Source organism: Mastomys coucha, unplaced genomic scaffold, assembly GCF_008632895.1.
Source record: "Mastomys coucha isolate ucsf_1 unplaced genomic scaffold, UCSF_Mcou_1 pScaffold5, whole genome shotgun sequence".
NCBI lineage: Eukaryota > Metazoa > Chordata > Mammalia > Rodentia > Muridae > Mastomys > Mastomys coucha.
This window is the reverse complement of record NW_022196911.1, coordinates 53,999,655-54,015,922: the sequence shown is the minus strand read 5'-3', so window position 1 is coordinate 54,015,922 and position 16,268 is coordinate 53,999,655. Positions and strand designations below refer to the sequence as shown.

Here is a 16,268-nt window from a genome sequence, read left to right as displayed (position 1 = left end):
TACCTTTGGCCCTGGGTTGAAGTGTGATATTTTAAACGTCCTCAAAGATTACAAAAGCAAAGATACAGGCTGGGTGGTGGTCCACATCTTTAGTCCAAGCACTGAGGAGGTAGAAGCAGGCAGATCAATGAGTTCCAGACCACCCTGGTCTACATTTAAAAAAAAAAGTAAGAGCTTTGTCTCAAAAGTAAATAAGTAAGTAAAACACCAAAGGTATACAATCACTCCATTCTTACAAGTTAATCCAAATAAGCTTGTCAGCCTCCTGGATAGAAAACTCTTGGGGAGTTGCCAGAGAAATATCGGTATGTGGTGTAGATGGAGTCTTTCTAATGGAGTCTCTCTCATTCTCATCCTTGACAATGCTTTGCCTTATTCTGCAACAACTATCTCCACGAAATGTTCTATTTGATCTCACAATGAGTGAGAGTCTCAGAGTGACTGCCTAGGAATACATTCTGGGTCAAAACCTGTCCTGACTGAGTCCAGTGCTGCAAGTGTCCTGATGTGTGAAAGACGCTGCTCGAACTGTGGGCCTGGTGGGCATCATGGTATTGGGACAGTGCAAGGAAAAGTTGTCTCATTAAAAAAAAAATGCAGACTTGGGGTTGGAGAGATGTATCATTGGTAAAGGCACGTACCTAAGAGCAGAGACCCTCAAATTCTGTTCCTAGAACCCACACAAACAGCTCATTACCCGGTGTAACTCAAGCCCCAGGGGATCCAGCACCCTCTTCTGGACTCTGAGGACACCTTCATTCACACTTACACATCCCTGCACAGACACACACATAATTTTTAAAAATTAAATACTTATCACTACTGAAACTGCGCTAACTACTGGTGAGTCTGTGGGCTGCCCAAGGCTTAGGATTTGGAGGTAATTACCATCCTTCTAATGATGGGACAAGCAAACAATGAGACACTAAATACTAAATTCTTTCATTATTCTGAGAAACTGCCATGGGATTTTTTGAGACAATATATAACATTGAAGTTTTTTTTTTTTAATGTATAGCATGCAAACAAAATAATTGTGCTTCCATCCATGAGAAGCTCAATGAACTATTTACACAATGAACACATTTGTATAATAGTAAAAAAAAAAAAATTAGCCATGTTCTCAATAACTTTGGCTTTGCCTATTCTAAAAGGTGCCTGAGACCTTTGTTGTTCTTGTTTTTAAGACTTATATCTTACATGTATAAGTGCTTTGCCTGTATGTATGTAATTGTACCATATGCAAGCCTGGTGACAGAGGAGGTCAGAAGAAGGTGCCAAAATGTCCCAGAAGTGTAGCAAAACATAGTCATATAAATAGCCATGTGGGTGCTGGGAACTGAACCCCTGTCCTCTTCAAAAGCAACAAGTGTTCTTAACCACTGAGCTGCCCCTCCAGTCCCTGCTCTTTAATAGAAAACAGTGTCAATGGGTAGATAGAAATCCAGAGCTTTGCAAATCCTTGAACAGCATTCTATCACTGAGCTACTCACCTGGCCCAGTAAGGAAGTTCTTAGGTGCTAACATGGTCAACTTTGTGTGTTTATTTTTGAGACATTTCATCCAGCCCAGATTGGTTTCAAATTCAGTATGTAGCTGAAGATAACATTGAAGGTAACACTGAGCTGAGTTTCCAGCTGTCATAGGGATATTAGGCTTGTGCCATATTCTGGGATTATAGGCATTTACCACCACACTTGGCTGTACATTGCTTTTTATAAATGTATGTGTATTTCACATGTGAATGTATATTTCATTACAGAAAAATGTACACACAAAACTAAACAATTAATAGACATTTTACAGCTTCAACAAGTACTTATTAAGCATCTTTAAACTTTATTGCTTTGTGCAGTCCCTACCCTGTCTACCCATATATGTTTATTTTTAATTTCTCTGTATAGTCAGATGTGCATACATTGTATCTACAATTTTAAAAACTTTTATTAATTATGTGTGATAGGGTATGTGCATATGCATAAGGTACTCAAGGAGGCTGAAGGCATCCATTTGTGCCTCTCTCTGCCCTCAGAGCTGGAATTATAGGTTGTCAGCAATTCAATGTGGGAGCTGGGAATTGAACTGAGGTCCTTATTGGAAGAGCAGCTTTTTAATTGCTGAGCCATATCTCCAGCCCCAAACTTACTTTCCTTTCTTTAAATTTATGTGTATATATGCCTGCTTGTCTCTGTATGTACCACTTGCATTCAGTACCACAGAGGCACTAGATCCCTTAGAACTGGAGTTACAGGCAATTTTGATCCATTAAATACTGGGAATCAAATCTGAGTCCTTTGTAAGAGCTCTTAGCCACTGAGCCATTTCTCTAGTCTCAAATCTACAAATCTTTTTTGGTTGTTTTGAGATTGGATCTATTATTTACCTCTAGATGTCCTGAACTCCCTCTACAGACCAGACTGGCTTTCAATTCACAGAGATACACCTGCCTCTGCCTCCCAAATGCTGGGCTTAAAAGTATGTACCACCACTCCTGGCTTATGAAGGTACCTGGGTGTCTGCACTAATGTATGAGTACATGGATCAGGGTGGGGTATGTGCTCATGGCTGAGTGTGAGTGCCCCCAGAGGCGAGAGGCACTGGATCCCTCTAGAGTTGAAGGTACAGTGTGCCACCCAGTGTGGGTGCTGGGGACTAAACTCAGGCCCTAGGCAAGAACAATATGTGCTCTTAACCACTGAGCCGTCTCTGCAGCTCTCATTCTCAACTTGAAAGCAATGAACACTGACAGGTTTCTCAGTGTAACCTTGTTAGTTTTATGTGAGAGATAAACAGGTAGTTATAGCAACCCCTTCTGTATCTGATATTTCTAGGCCCTATCAACTATGAAGGCTTTGGCATAAATGCTTTAATGTACCCACAGACTGTGTGAAGACAACTGGAACTTGGCACATCTATGGAAGGCAGGCCTCAGAGAGAGGAAACAGCAGCCAACTTGTGGCTTTGAAACCCCATCTTCCTTTAGCCTTTTTAGGTTTGTCTCCTTTTTGCTTTCAGCTTCCAAGATGTGAAAACATATCTCTGGAATGCCTCCCTCCACTAACTGCCTTGCTATAAACATAAAAGACAGTCAACCATCAATTGGATCTTTTGCAAAAGTGAGGCAAAATTCAGTGTTTCTCCCTAAGTTGGGTGTTTTTTCACAGTAATGTAGATGGTGACCAACACTGGAACATAAATGTTTTCCTTTGTCTATAACCAAATAAGATAGATTTGGACTGAGTGGGAGAGCAGTCCCTGAGTCAGCATTCTTCCTCCAACAAGGACACACCCCCTAGTCCTTCTAATCCTTTCAAGCAGTTTCACTCCCTGGTGATGAAGGACTCAAATATAGGAGCCCATGGGGATCATTCTCATTCAAACCACCACAGATGTCCTGGACCAAGGCAAGGGAGACAGTGCTAGGTGAAAAGCTGGTTTCCCTGCAGACCTCCTGGGAAGAGGGCCAGGGACCATGAGTAAAGGGAAGATTGACAGGTGCTGGACAGGCAAGACGGGAACCTCTTAAGGCAGCCATTAGGAGGTAGTATTGGAATTCACTCTGGTTGCCCAGCATTAGGATTCTACATAGTCAAAAGTCTGCTCAAATAGAACTACCATGCCTCCTACTTAAGATTTTCTTCAACTGTATACTTTCTCCTCAATGTCTCCTCTAGTCCTACTGCTCTAAATACAGAACTCTAGTTCCAAGTTTGCCCCCTTGAGCATTTTCCTTTATATACTAAGGAGTTTTGTTAAATACATATTTAGGGATGTTTTATCAGTGACTGTTCTAATATTCTGCAAGTACTTATTTTGCTTTGAATCTAAAATATAATTGTGAACTATAATTTACTGTTCTCTGGAACAATACCTTTTAATTTGGCAATGTTGTTTTCCCCATGTGACTCACCCTTTCCCTTTTAAGTCTGCACATACAATAATATTTATGTGACTGTCTAGTAGGTCTACTACTGGGGAGGTTGGCAGACATGATAGCAAAGATGCTTAAGTCAAACCAATGAGTCATAGGTACAAGTGTGTGTGTGTGTTCCAGTAGTATATGGGTTGGGAGTGACTCCTTACAAAGGCATCAAACTCAACACTGCCATTCCCTCCCAAATGCTAGAATTTTGTGCAAGCATCACAGTTCCAAGAATTCTTATGTTGCTTTGTAACTTGGTGACTATTTCTTATTGCCCAAGAGGAACACAATCCTGTAAGTAAATGACCATCCCCTCCACCCAAGAGAAAACTCCCCCAGTTCTCACATCAGCTGTTCCAATGGTTCTATACAACACTATTGATAATTTATGGGATCCACTAATAAAGGATTATTTGGAACCTGAAACTCTGCCTCCACAGGTCAGTGTTAATGGAAGGCTTCCTTCTTCCACATCTCCATTTGCCTTTCTGGTACATTCTAAGATATGTCATGGAACTCTCAACATTACGTTGTAGCCTCCCACCAACTTATAAGATACTTGTAAATTAACTCACTGTAATGCTTGCAGGATATATCTTTCATTACATTCCATGTTACATGGCAAGTATTTTATCTAAGCTCAGCATATCACATGGAGACAGGCTCTATTTTTTTTTTTAAATGGAAATTAAAGAAATCTCAGTTACAGAGCATTTGGTGCAAATACACCTATGCTGATGCCCCATTTCAAGGTGTGAGAAAGGAAATTACCTTAGTGGAAGGGGATGAGCACTATAGTTCACAACAGTCCAAAATCAACTCATATACTAGCTGTGAACAAATGACAAACGCCCTTTCCGTGGGTAAGCTCCTCACTGTAAACACTTTCCCTATCAGATGCAGAGGCCCACTCATGTTAGAAAAACAGTATCTTTATTTACTTGAGCCAGCAATAACTGTCATACACATTTAGATGTGCCACAAGACTAAGGAAGTGTCTAATACAATGTGTGAGGCTAGGAGGAAGGAAACAGGCCACAATGGCACCAAACGCGGAAATTATCAATGTACATTGCAATACGTATAACACGAAGCCATGAATCCCTTCCGCTGAGTTTCATCATGGAACATGATTGATATGACATGAACCATACATACATGAGTGTACTATCCAACATAGCGCAGGCTGTTTAGCTGTATGTCTGCATGTGCCATTGGCCGCTCTGAAACTCTACTTACATCACTAATGTCCCCAGAGACCGATGCCCACTGATAGGCAGTCTCAACCAATATTCCTCTCCTGGCGTGCAGATTTTTAAAAACAACTGGAATATGAGATTTAACATTTCTCTCCAAAAACTTGCTATACAGATTCCATATAACTTTCCCAGATCAAGAATTTTTGAAACCTAACAGGACATTTTGTTGAAAGGTTTCACATATAAATGGAATGGGAACTCCATGCTGTTGAATGGAGGATGATCCCCACTGGGATCACACTCAGGATTTATAGAAGTCTTATCAAGATTTCTTCTTCCCCACAAAGCATCAGGAGAATGCTGGGTGACAACAAGGTTCTTCTCTCTCCTGAGAATTTTCTAACAAGACTATAATCTATAAGCCATTTGTCCCAACCACCTTTTAAAGTGAGCTAACAGCTGTGGGTCTGATTATTACAAACAGATGGTGCAGATCTCTCTTTTATACGCTTACAAGAAACGTAGGACCACAGCTCTGGACAACACACACTCCTAAGCCATAGTGCCCTTCTATACATGGCTCCCAAACATGCTAGAAGTTATCTGCACTCGGGCCAACTACAGATGGTGGCCTGGTAGAGTCTGTTGTAAGATTTGGGGACAGTGGGAGAGAAATGAATACAGCACACACATTTGTATTCTACTAGGAGGTTAGCACAGATCTAACAGAAATGGACTGCACACACAGGCTGTGAGTGCAGGGAAGGAAGCACATCTTGGTGAGCACACGGCACTCTGCTGCCTGGACTTCTGGCCTTTGTAGGAATTTGTGCTGCACAACTTCTTACTAGAAACATTCCCCACATTATTACCTGTTTTACAGTGTCTCCTCTAATTCAAATGTAACCTGAGGGCTTATTTATGTGGCTCTTTCAGATACACTGATTACACTGGCACGAGTGAAGGTGTATTTCTCATATACATTATTCATGTGCTTCTGACAGGCATTCAGAGGGGTCTGCCTACTGAAAAAGGCATTTCTGTGTAGACTACTCTCTTAGGATTCCTCAGTAGTGCAAGTTCTTTAATGTAGAGACTTGACACCTCCCAAAGGGTCCTTCACTTATATTATACTCACCGATGTGCGTCCAGTTACTCACCTATGTGACTTCTTTCATGTACAGCAACAGATGGCTTATGGTTGAAATATTTTCTACCGTATTTACAGTCATAGGGTTTCTCAGTTTTGAGTTTTCAGGTGGACACGGAGGTTTGTCTGTACATAAACAACACTCATGGAGATGTCTCCATGTATCTTCTTTGGTATGCAGTGAAGAATGATGTATGGTTGAAGGATTTTCTACATTCATGGGGTTTCTTATAGGGTGTGAACTGCCTAATGACTGTGGAGATATATGGCATGTGGAGAAAGGCTTTTCTACAAACATGCCCAACTGTGTGTTTTTATATTACACCCAACTGTATATGTTTGGATGAACAAGGTGGATCTCATAGTTGAGATATTTTTTACATTTATATGCTCTTAAGGTTTCTCATGTTTGTGAGTTCTCTGATGTATCTTTGGCTGAGATATTTTCTTAGTTTTTAATTTTAAAGGTCTGTCATTTGTATGAATTCTCTGATGAGTGAACCAGCTTGATAGCTGCCAGGCCTTTCCACATACACAACACTGCCAGTCTCTCACCACTGAAGCCCTAGTGGGCAGATGATGAGTGGTAGAGAGTTACTGTAGACCAACTCTTCCCACTCTGAGGGTTTCCCACCTGGATGAATTCTCTGATGGACACAGGCGCGAACTTGCATCAAGGCTCATCCACACACATTTCACTGATAGTGTTTCTCACCGGAGTGAGTTCTCTGATGTCTAGTGAGGTGAAATTTCAAACTAAATGACTTTCTACACTGTTTACACTCATAGGGTTTCTCACTGGTATGGATTTTCTTATGTGTGTAGAGGCTTGGGCTCTGTTTGTAACTTTTGCCACATACAATACACTCATAGGGTTTCTCGCTGGTATGAGTTCTCTTGTGTGCATGAAGGTGGGAATTTTGCTTAAAGGATTTCCCACATACGTCACACTCATAGGGCTTCTCACCCGAGTGAGTTCTCTGATGCACAGTGAGGTATGATTTGAGAATGAATGACTTTCTACACTCTTGACACTCGTAGGGCTTCTCGCCTGTGTGGATTCTGATGTGTGTGTAGAGACTCGTCCTCTGCTTGAAGCTTTTCCCACACGTACCACACGCAAAGGGTTTCTCACCAGTGTGAATCCTCTGATGCACAACAAGAAATGACTTCAGTCTAAAAGATTTCCCACATTCTTTGCAGTCATATGGCTTCTCACCTGTGTGGGTCCTCTGATGTGCGTGTAAGTGGGCTCGCTTGTAAAAGGCTTTTCCACACACATTACACACATAGCGTTTCTCCTGCATTTGAGCTGGCTGGCTCACCAGGAGCCTTGACTGCTGACAGTCTTCACACTCATAGGGTTTCTTAGCCGAGTGAGCTCCCGATTGTGAGTAGACATGTGGTGTGTGACTAAAGGTTTTGCCACAAGCATTACATTCATACACTCTCTCATATCTGTGAGGTGTCTCCAGCGGATGGAGGTCTGACTTACTAATTGTTTTTCCAGATACACTGAACTCATGGGATTTCTCATCCTTGTGAGGGTTCTGCTGAACACTGCACACGGGTTTCCCCCACACAATCCTTCCATTACCTATGATTTTCTGCTGAACACTTTTTTCTGATTTCTGATGAATGTATTTCTCATCATCATTACATGTATAAGGCTCTTCTCCCACACCCAAGCTCTGATGTTTTGGGAGTTTTGGCTGTATATTGAGTACTGGCTCACAATTATTACCTTTATGACATCTTTTTTCTTTGTGCATTTTAAAATGCTGTGTGAGATGGGAATTTTTATAGAATAACTTCCCACACACTTTGCATTCAAAAGTTTGCACCTGTGCCCGAGTTCCCCCTTTGGTGGGAAGAGCTAACTTTTCTAACTCTTTCCTGTAGTCTCTCAACTTACTGGAGGGATCTCTCATAGGGAATGGTTTTTGTAACCACACTGGCTTCACGTGGAAAGCTTCATTGGGCCCACGGGACTGAAAATGCTGTTCTTCATATTCAGCACTGGGATACAGACTAAGAGGCTCAGGAAGTCTGGTTACATCAGAAAGATCAAGTTCCTCTCTAGCCTCCTGCTTATTAAGTGCCCTAGGGCTCATTCCAGAAGTAGTGCCGGTCTTTACTGCCAGATCTAAAGCATGGTGTGAGCTATTCAATGCTTTTCCTGCTGTATCCCTCTCAGCTGATGTGCCGCACTTGGCAATTACCAGATTGCATCTGCATATCTTTTGTATGTCTTGGCTGACCTCATTCTGGTCATCCACATTCTGCATATCTAGAAAAAAGAAATGGAAGGCTTTCTGGTTAGTACCCATATTACGTCAAGTGTAGTGTTCTTGTCTGTTATCTAAGAATTTCTTGATGAAACGATGTAGACACCTCCAGTGTTTTTCAAATACTAATGAACTTGCTCCATATTCGGTAGTATGGATTCTCAATATACCTAGTTTAATCTGAATTAAATATAACACATGAAAACTGCAAATATTTGGTTTTGTAAGCCAAGGTGCACCCACAATACTGGAGATGTGAGATTTCTCCATAGGTCTGACCTTAATGACTGGCATTTTCCCATCTGTGTGAACACATACATGCTGACTCATAAACACTACTCTTCTCCATGTCTTTATTTGTGCTTTGGAATTTTGACTTGTTAAACTTTCAAAACAAATGGACTTTTCTGTATAAATTCACTGCATATGCTGAATTAGAGTGATTTCCACAGAGAAAAGTAGATGGTGACTTACTTAGTACAATCCCTAAGTACACACCCTAAGTATACAAAATATGAGCAACCTTTGGTTCACTTGACCTTCAAGTCTAAGGCCTCCTAGATGCCACATTAAGCTCCAGGTGCATCCCATCTTTGAGGTATGCTAAGTGCTCCTAAGGTTCACAAATTCCATCTTCACATTCACGACTTCATTTTCTTATATTCTTATTAGTCCCTTAGTGGGCTGCCTAGAGAACTAAGTTTGCAGCTCTAGTTTCAAACCATTAATGTCAAAACTGGGTTAATGAGATAATAGGCACTTGAGAGTTCACGTCCAACCACACACTGTATAGAAATCAGTGATCCACAATTAAATTAAATCAAAAGAAAGTGATAATCTTAAGATTGCATGTTCTTTAGACTTCACCTATTTTTTTTCTTCTTTCATTCGAGGAAGATGTTGGGCGAGGGGTGATGATCCCTTTAATACCAACATTTCTGCTTCTCAACACACCAGAGCTCTAGCTTGTTGATAAGCTAGATAATCAACCTTTGTTGATTCACCACTTTTTGTTCCAGAGTATCAAACAAGTATAGAAGTGGGAAATGCTCAAAACAAGCTATAAAGATGAAGAAAGGACAAATAAGAACTTCAATCCAACAGCCTCAACCATAAGAAAATGCAATCATGCCCATGAAGATGGAAGAGACCAACAAACAGGTCTAAGAACAACACAGACTGAACAGAATTTGGTTAGCCTGAGATAATATATAGCCAAAAGTAGAAACGGGGAATGAACTGATATGTCAAAGTCTGAACCGGACTTGCTAAGCCTAACATAATACATGTCAAAAACAGCAAGAGCAGTATGATGGCTGATCTTGGTTGTCAACTTGACTATTTCTAAACTAAAACCCAAGCAGCTGCATATACCTGTGAGGGATTTTCTTGATTGGATCATTTGAGGTGGGAAGGCCTTCCCTAAAATTCAGACAAACTTTCTGGTGGCCTAAATGAAAGGTCATGGAAGAAGAAAGCTTTTGCTTTTTGCCTGCGTGCTCTGACTCTTATTGGCAAATGCATCAGTCCTGTTGCTGAGGTGTTGCTTCACTGGTTTTAGAACCTACTTCTACAGGAGTCCCAAGGATACTGTCTCCTTTCTAGGATCTTCTGGGATTTCAGGACCACAGTGGTGCTGCGGAGACATTGGTCTCACTGAATAGCTACCAAACTCTTGGCCTTTCTGTTGGGATAGCCTTTGTTAGATTACCTGGGCCACAGCCTGTAATCCACTCTAATAAATACTATGTGTGGTATATGTGTGTGTGTATGTGTGTGTGTGTTCTACCTGTTTCTTTAGGAAATCCTAATATAAGCGGCATGCATTTACATGAAAAATTTTTCCCTGCAGACTGTATATACTGACTGTTGGATGAGTGAGCTCAACACAGCCACCCTTTGATGAGCTTCCTCAACCTGGCATCTTTGTTCACTGACCTGGGAGGCTCTGGTGTGGGGCATCGTCTTCCTTCCATGGGCCAGCGTCTTTCTCCAACTTCAGGATCAACTCGGGTTTGGCATCACACTGATCTATTAATAGGAAATACTGTGTAAGTTCTGGCTAACTGCAAAGTCAGGTACACTAAATAACGACGAGACATTGGGTTGGAGAAATGGATTGGAGGTTAGGAACACTGGTTGCTCTTGCAGAAGGCTTGGGTTTAATTCCCAGCACCTAGATGGAGGTTTACAACTGTTTCCAAGTTCAGTCCCAGGGGACCCAATGCCTTCTGGTGGCCTCCAAAGGTACTGCACTCATGTGCACAGGCATGTATATGTAGGCAAAACATCCATAAACATAAGTTAACATATATTTTATTATGGGCCTTGGGTGGAGGCAGGACAAGTGAGAACATTTTATAGGAGTTTTAAGAGTATCCACAGATTTAACTCTAACAGATCAATTCCTATGGTGTACTTCAGTCAGCTATGATACGTACAAGATGGGACTAGAGAGACGCAGTCAGGAGTGAGTGCTTCTCTTACGGAGGACCAGAGTCCAGCTCTAAACTGTAACATCAGGCCCCTCATGAACAACTGTAAACTCCAGCTGCAGAGGATCCACCTTCCTCTTGCACCCTATGTAAGCACTGCACTTGCATGCACAAACCCACGCCCAGATACACATGATTAAACATGATTATTAAAACCATATAAAACAAAGACCGAACTTTAGGACAACATGAGAGCCAGCACGTGGGACGCTCTTATAATTCTAGCACTGAATTTTGAAGGAATGCCTGTGGAGGTAGATCTTTTCTCTTAGTTTTTCAAGACAAGGCTTCTCTGTGTAGCCCTGGCTGTCCTGGAACTCAAGAGATCCACCTGCCTCTGCTTTTGGAGTGCTGGAACTAAAGGTGTGCGCGTCTCCATTCCTGGCTGAGAGACTGTGTCTTTAAAAAGTGAAATTTCGCAAATGAAAGAAATGTGGAGAAGGCAGATGAGTCAGCTCAGCATATAAAGGCATTTGCCTCTAAGACAGAGGACCTGGTGAATCCACAGGAATCACATGAACCAATTCCTGTATACATGTAAATATAGTAAAGTGCAACAGACAAAACATATGTCATGCACTACTCAAACCCTTCACAGCACAGTAAACATCTCCAAATGGAGAAACTTTATAGGCCAAGAAATAATGGGGTGATGTGTTGGAAGCACCAAGAGGTATCTCTAAGCAACAATACCAGAACCTGAACGACACTCAGGAAGAGAAATGAAAGCCTTCAAATGTGAACAAGGGAAAACTTTCATTACTTCAGGTGACTTGATAGGAAATGGTTACTGTCCCCATTAGTTCTACAGGATACCATCAAGGGAACACAGGAAAGGATAAAAACTCAACTGCTGAGCAGATGCACAAGAAGAAAGTTGAAGATAATTCCTGTCTATATCGGAAACCACAAAATGACAGAGATTTATCAAAAAGGAATAGAAGCTATAGAGAAGAAGAGCAACAATGAAACCCCAGAGTCAGAATAGCATTTCCTAAGAATGTGATCTGTGAATCCAAAGATGCAGGATGGCTGAATAGCTAACAGAAACGAGACTTAATGATGCACTACTTAATCAAAAGTCATCGTGCGGGGAAGATACACCTAGATGGCTAGTGGAGGGACTGAAAATGATGGCTCATACATAGACCTCAAAACTGAACAGCTAGCTATACTTAACTCAGACACAGGAATTTTAAAACCAGTGTAAAAAAAATCTCACAAGGGCTATAAATATATATGTATATTACATAGCCACATATATAGTATGTAGACATTTTATATCACACACACACATGTTGGAGGACTGTATTACACAACATAAACTCACGGGAAGTAAATTAACAGTGCAGCTAAACTTTACTTAGAGACCCAAGATGCTTATAAGACATTACAGAATTATTCTACCCAACAGCCAAGGAACATTCATTGCCTTTGTCAACAAAGCACTCTCGAGAACAGAGCAAAGGTTAGGAGACTAAAACTTCAATGTGCCACAAAATGAAACAACGAACAGAAACATCCTCTGGGTGTTCTAGACCACAAGGATGAAACTAGAAATCAGCAGTAAGGACTGGCTGGACTTGGTGGCTCACACTCATAATCTGCACACTTTTGCTAAGATGAGATGAGCTAAGAGCACTAGAACAGAAGCAGTTAGCTCCAGAAAAAGGAGAAACAGAGAAGGATAAAAAACACCAAAGCAAAAATCAGTACAAAGAAAGAATAAAGGTAAAAAATTCATCAAGCACAAAAACCAAAGAGTAGTAACAAGAAGATGTTTTGTGCGTGCGTGTGTGTGTGTGTTCTGTCTCTATGTAACTTTGGCTGGCTTGGACTTATCATGTAGACCAGGCTGGCCTCAAGCTCAAAGAAATCTGTCTGCTTTAGCCTCCTGAGTTCCAGGATCAAAGGTGTGTATGACTATGCTACCTATACAGGAGGAGTTTTTCAAAAAGTAAACACAAAACTTTAGCTTCCATCGCTCAGTGTGAAGGTGTGACATTCTCTCTGTCCTCTGCTGCTTCTCACGGAGTGAACAGCTCAGGCTACTCCCCTCAGTGAGGCAGAGGAAAGGAGAGCTGCTCACTGAGCCTAATGTAAGACTGGGAAGGCAGAACATCCACATGTAGAACTGTGATGAGCCTGTTAAAAATACATACAAGGGCTGGATGTGGTGGCACACACCTTTAATCCCAGCACGTGGGAGAAAGAGGCAGTTGGCTCTCTGTGAGTTCAAGTCCAGCCTGGTCTACATAGTAAGTTCCAGGACAGCCAGGGATATGTAGAGACCCTACCTCAACAGACAAAAAAACAAACACCAAATAGGTCCCGGGAGAAATGGCTCGGTAACCAAGAATATTTGCTGCTGTTTATGGAGGATCTAAGGTTTGATTGTTAGCAATCTGATGACTAACAACTGTCTGTAATTCCAGTTCCAGAGAATCCAATGTCCTCTTTCTGATCTCCTTGGGCACTATATGCAAATGATGCACACATATATAAGGAAGCAAAATAGCCATAGATATAAAAATATCTAATCTTAAGAAAACATGAATAAACAGAAGACTGAGCTCAGTGTTGGGTGCTTCCCTGTGCTGCCCAAGACCCAGTTCGGTCACTAGCACAGAAAAACGATCCTTAGAAGGGGCTCCTGTATTTACCAAAAAGGAAGATGCTTTTAACAGCACTACTGGGGCTTCCACTCACTCAGGGACAGCAGGCTGCTGTACGTCTCCAGCATCACGTCCCTGTAGAGCTTCCTCTGAGTGTCATCCAGGTCCTGCCATTCATCCCAGGTGAAGTCCACAGACACATCCTCAAAGGACACCAACCCCTGTAATGAGATGACACTCCTCAACCCAAGCCTTCAGCCTTAGGTCGGAGACAGGAATACAGGAGGCCACTCCCCTTCACAGCCATCATTTACATAAGATATCCATACAAGTTTTCTTATCATAGAAAAAAAAATCATCTGCAAAATGCCTCACAAGCATACTAAGTTAATAAGAATGAGATACAAAAGGCAGAAAACCAATGCAAGCCACTGATAATGTTTGGTTTCCCATTTAAATGCAACAGCTACAATACCAAGGAGTCAGTGTTGTCCATAAGTTATTTATAAAGTACAGTCGTAAGCACCTATGAATGTTTAGAAGAACTGCTAAATCCAACAGAAGTATCAGTAGCATCCTATAAGGCAATATATTAACAAAGAGAAGCCAGTAAAAAAAGGTTACCTTGACACTTCAAGATTCTGAAAGTCACCTCTTGAAAGGAGAAAGAGGAGGGTCCTATGGCAGAGCCATAGGGGAAGAATCACTCCACAGTTTCCAGACTTGGAAATAATGCACTAAGAATGCAGAATGGAAGCCATGCAATGCGGTGAGGTTCACAGATCCCACCTCCAGAAGGCTGAGGCATTGGGACCAAGAGTTGGAGGCCAGTCAGTGATATACAGGCAGACACAGAGGTTCAAATAAGGAACTGGGAACTTATTACAGAAGGAAATGCAAAGCAAGACCAGAAAATAAAAGGAACAGGGTTTTCATTAATTTGTTTGGTCTTTTGTTAAAGTGCCAGTTTGTTTCCAAGCTATGCACATAGGCAAGTGATTGGGAGCCGATGCTTTATGTGACGTGAAAGAAGTGGGGGTGCTTGTGGGAAGGAAACAACAGATCCTTACCTCTTATGGTTTTGCTAACCTGTAAACAACTCTGTTTTCCCATCATAATTTGCTCTCTAACTTCTTTTGGAACACAGGCAAATTAAGGTGGTATGTACAGACCTAGGACAGAATACATACTTCCATTCCCTCACTGCCCCCGAGTCAAGACTAGCTGACACTGCCTAAGGAGATACGAGATCTGCCATCTCTGATTGCCTAGTACCTGCTTTAGACAAAAAGCAGCATTTGAGAGTTGTGAATGAGAAAGAGGGAAAGGGATGTTTATTCTCTGAGCACGATACATAAGAAAAGCTTCGATTCATTATCACCAAAGACCAAACTTCCTGGGAAACAGAATGAGAAGTAGAGACATGAGCTTGGAGAGTGATGGCCCAGAAGCTATCAGGGTGCAGAGTCAGAGCCTCAACTAGGGAAGTGTCCAGTGTTCAGGGTTAAGGCCACTCACTGAACCTGCCCAAGACTCCAAGACTGTAAGAAGATGGTGCACCTCAAGGTTATTACCATCTGTTATATCATGTACAGGGTAGGCTGAAATTTGTAAGTGCTAGGTATGTGAAGCAAGAGTCGTCATAATGGGTGTTAAGTGAATTCCTGCCATTATTTTGAGACACAAGATAATAAGCACAGTGTGCTAAACAGAGAGTACCTTGGCTATGCTGGCATACACATGGCCACGGTATAAGGAAACATTTGCAGAAGTGAAATGTCACCTCTGACTACCTTTTGCAGCTGGCACTTGGTTTTCTGCTCTTTTCCTCACTGATCAGCAAACTTCAAGAAGGCCCCTCTGAGAAGTGACTGTGGCCACAGATGGGATGCACATCTTGCTTATGTAACATTACCAAAGTTGGAGTTGTTGCTTACCAAAACATAAGCTATACCACAGCTTCGGACACCTGAGGACTCAGAAGATGGCATTAGCTAAAGAACCAATCTTGAGGCTGGTCCAGGGAACCCTGCAAATAAATACTGACACATGCACACTGAACTGAGTGTTTGGCTTTCCTTGACTGGATACAAACAAGAAGGAACTGTTCTCCTTTTCATTTTCACCGAGGAAACAACTTTCTAGAAGGAAGTCGAGTCAATAAACACACAACTATAATACAAGCTGAGAGACTGAATTCAAACATCAAAATTAGGTCCCAAGACAAAGAAACAGCATCACAAAAAGACTCAGTCACTTTAAAAAATGTCTACTTCTGTAGCTTGGAGAGAAGGCTTAACGGTTAAAAGCACTGACTGCTCTTCCAGAGGTCCTGAGTTTGAAAGGTTAAAATTTTCAAGTTGTACTGTGGGAACTTAGCCATTAGTTGAACTCAGTGGGAGACCGGCTCCCAGAACCTAAAAACAATGGGAGGCCAGTTCCCAAGAACCCAGAAACAAGGGAACCAAGATGACTTGGCTGAAGAACTCAGAAACAACCTGGCCCAAAACAATTGCCAGGTGGCTAGCCCACCCCTGGACCCTAGCTCGAGCCAGCACCAATCAGAAACCACCCTGTACCTTCCCCTTACCCCAGTCTT

General features: G+C 41.8%; 1 protein-coding gene across 1 annotated transcript in view; it reads right to left on the bottom strand.

Annotated features, from left to right (window-relative positions):
• Positions 1 to 4,838: 4,838 nt before the first annotated feature.
• LOC116078842 (zinc finger protein 260-like) overlaps positions 4,839 to 16,268 on the bottom strand; it is a 16,660-nt gene continuing 5,230 nt past the window's right edge. The window contains exons 4-7 of the mRNA XM_031354187.1: positions 15,607 to 15,698; positions 13,764 to 13,890; positions 10,498 to 10,590; positions 4,839 to 8,561 (exon numbers count right to left, since the gene is read on the bottom strand). Coding sequence (XP_031210047.1) covers positions 6,967 to 8,561; positions 10,498 to 10,590; positions 13,764 to 13,890; positions 15,607 to 15,660 — 1,869 coding nt within the window. The 5' untranslated portion in view covers positions 15,661 to 15,698 and the 3' untranslated portion in view covers positions 4,839 to 6,966. The remainder of the gene's footprint in view (positions 8,562 to 10,497; positions 10,591 to 13,763; positions 13,891 to 15,606; positions 15,699 to 16,268) is intronic.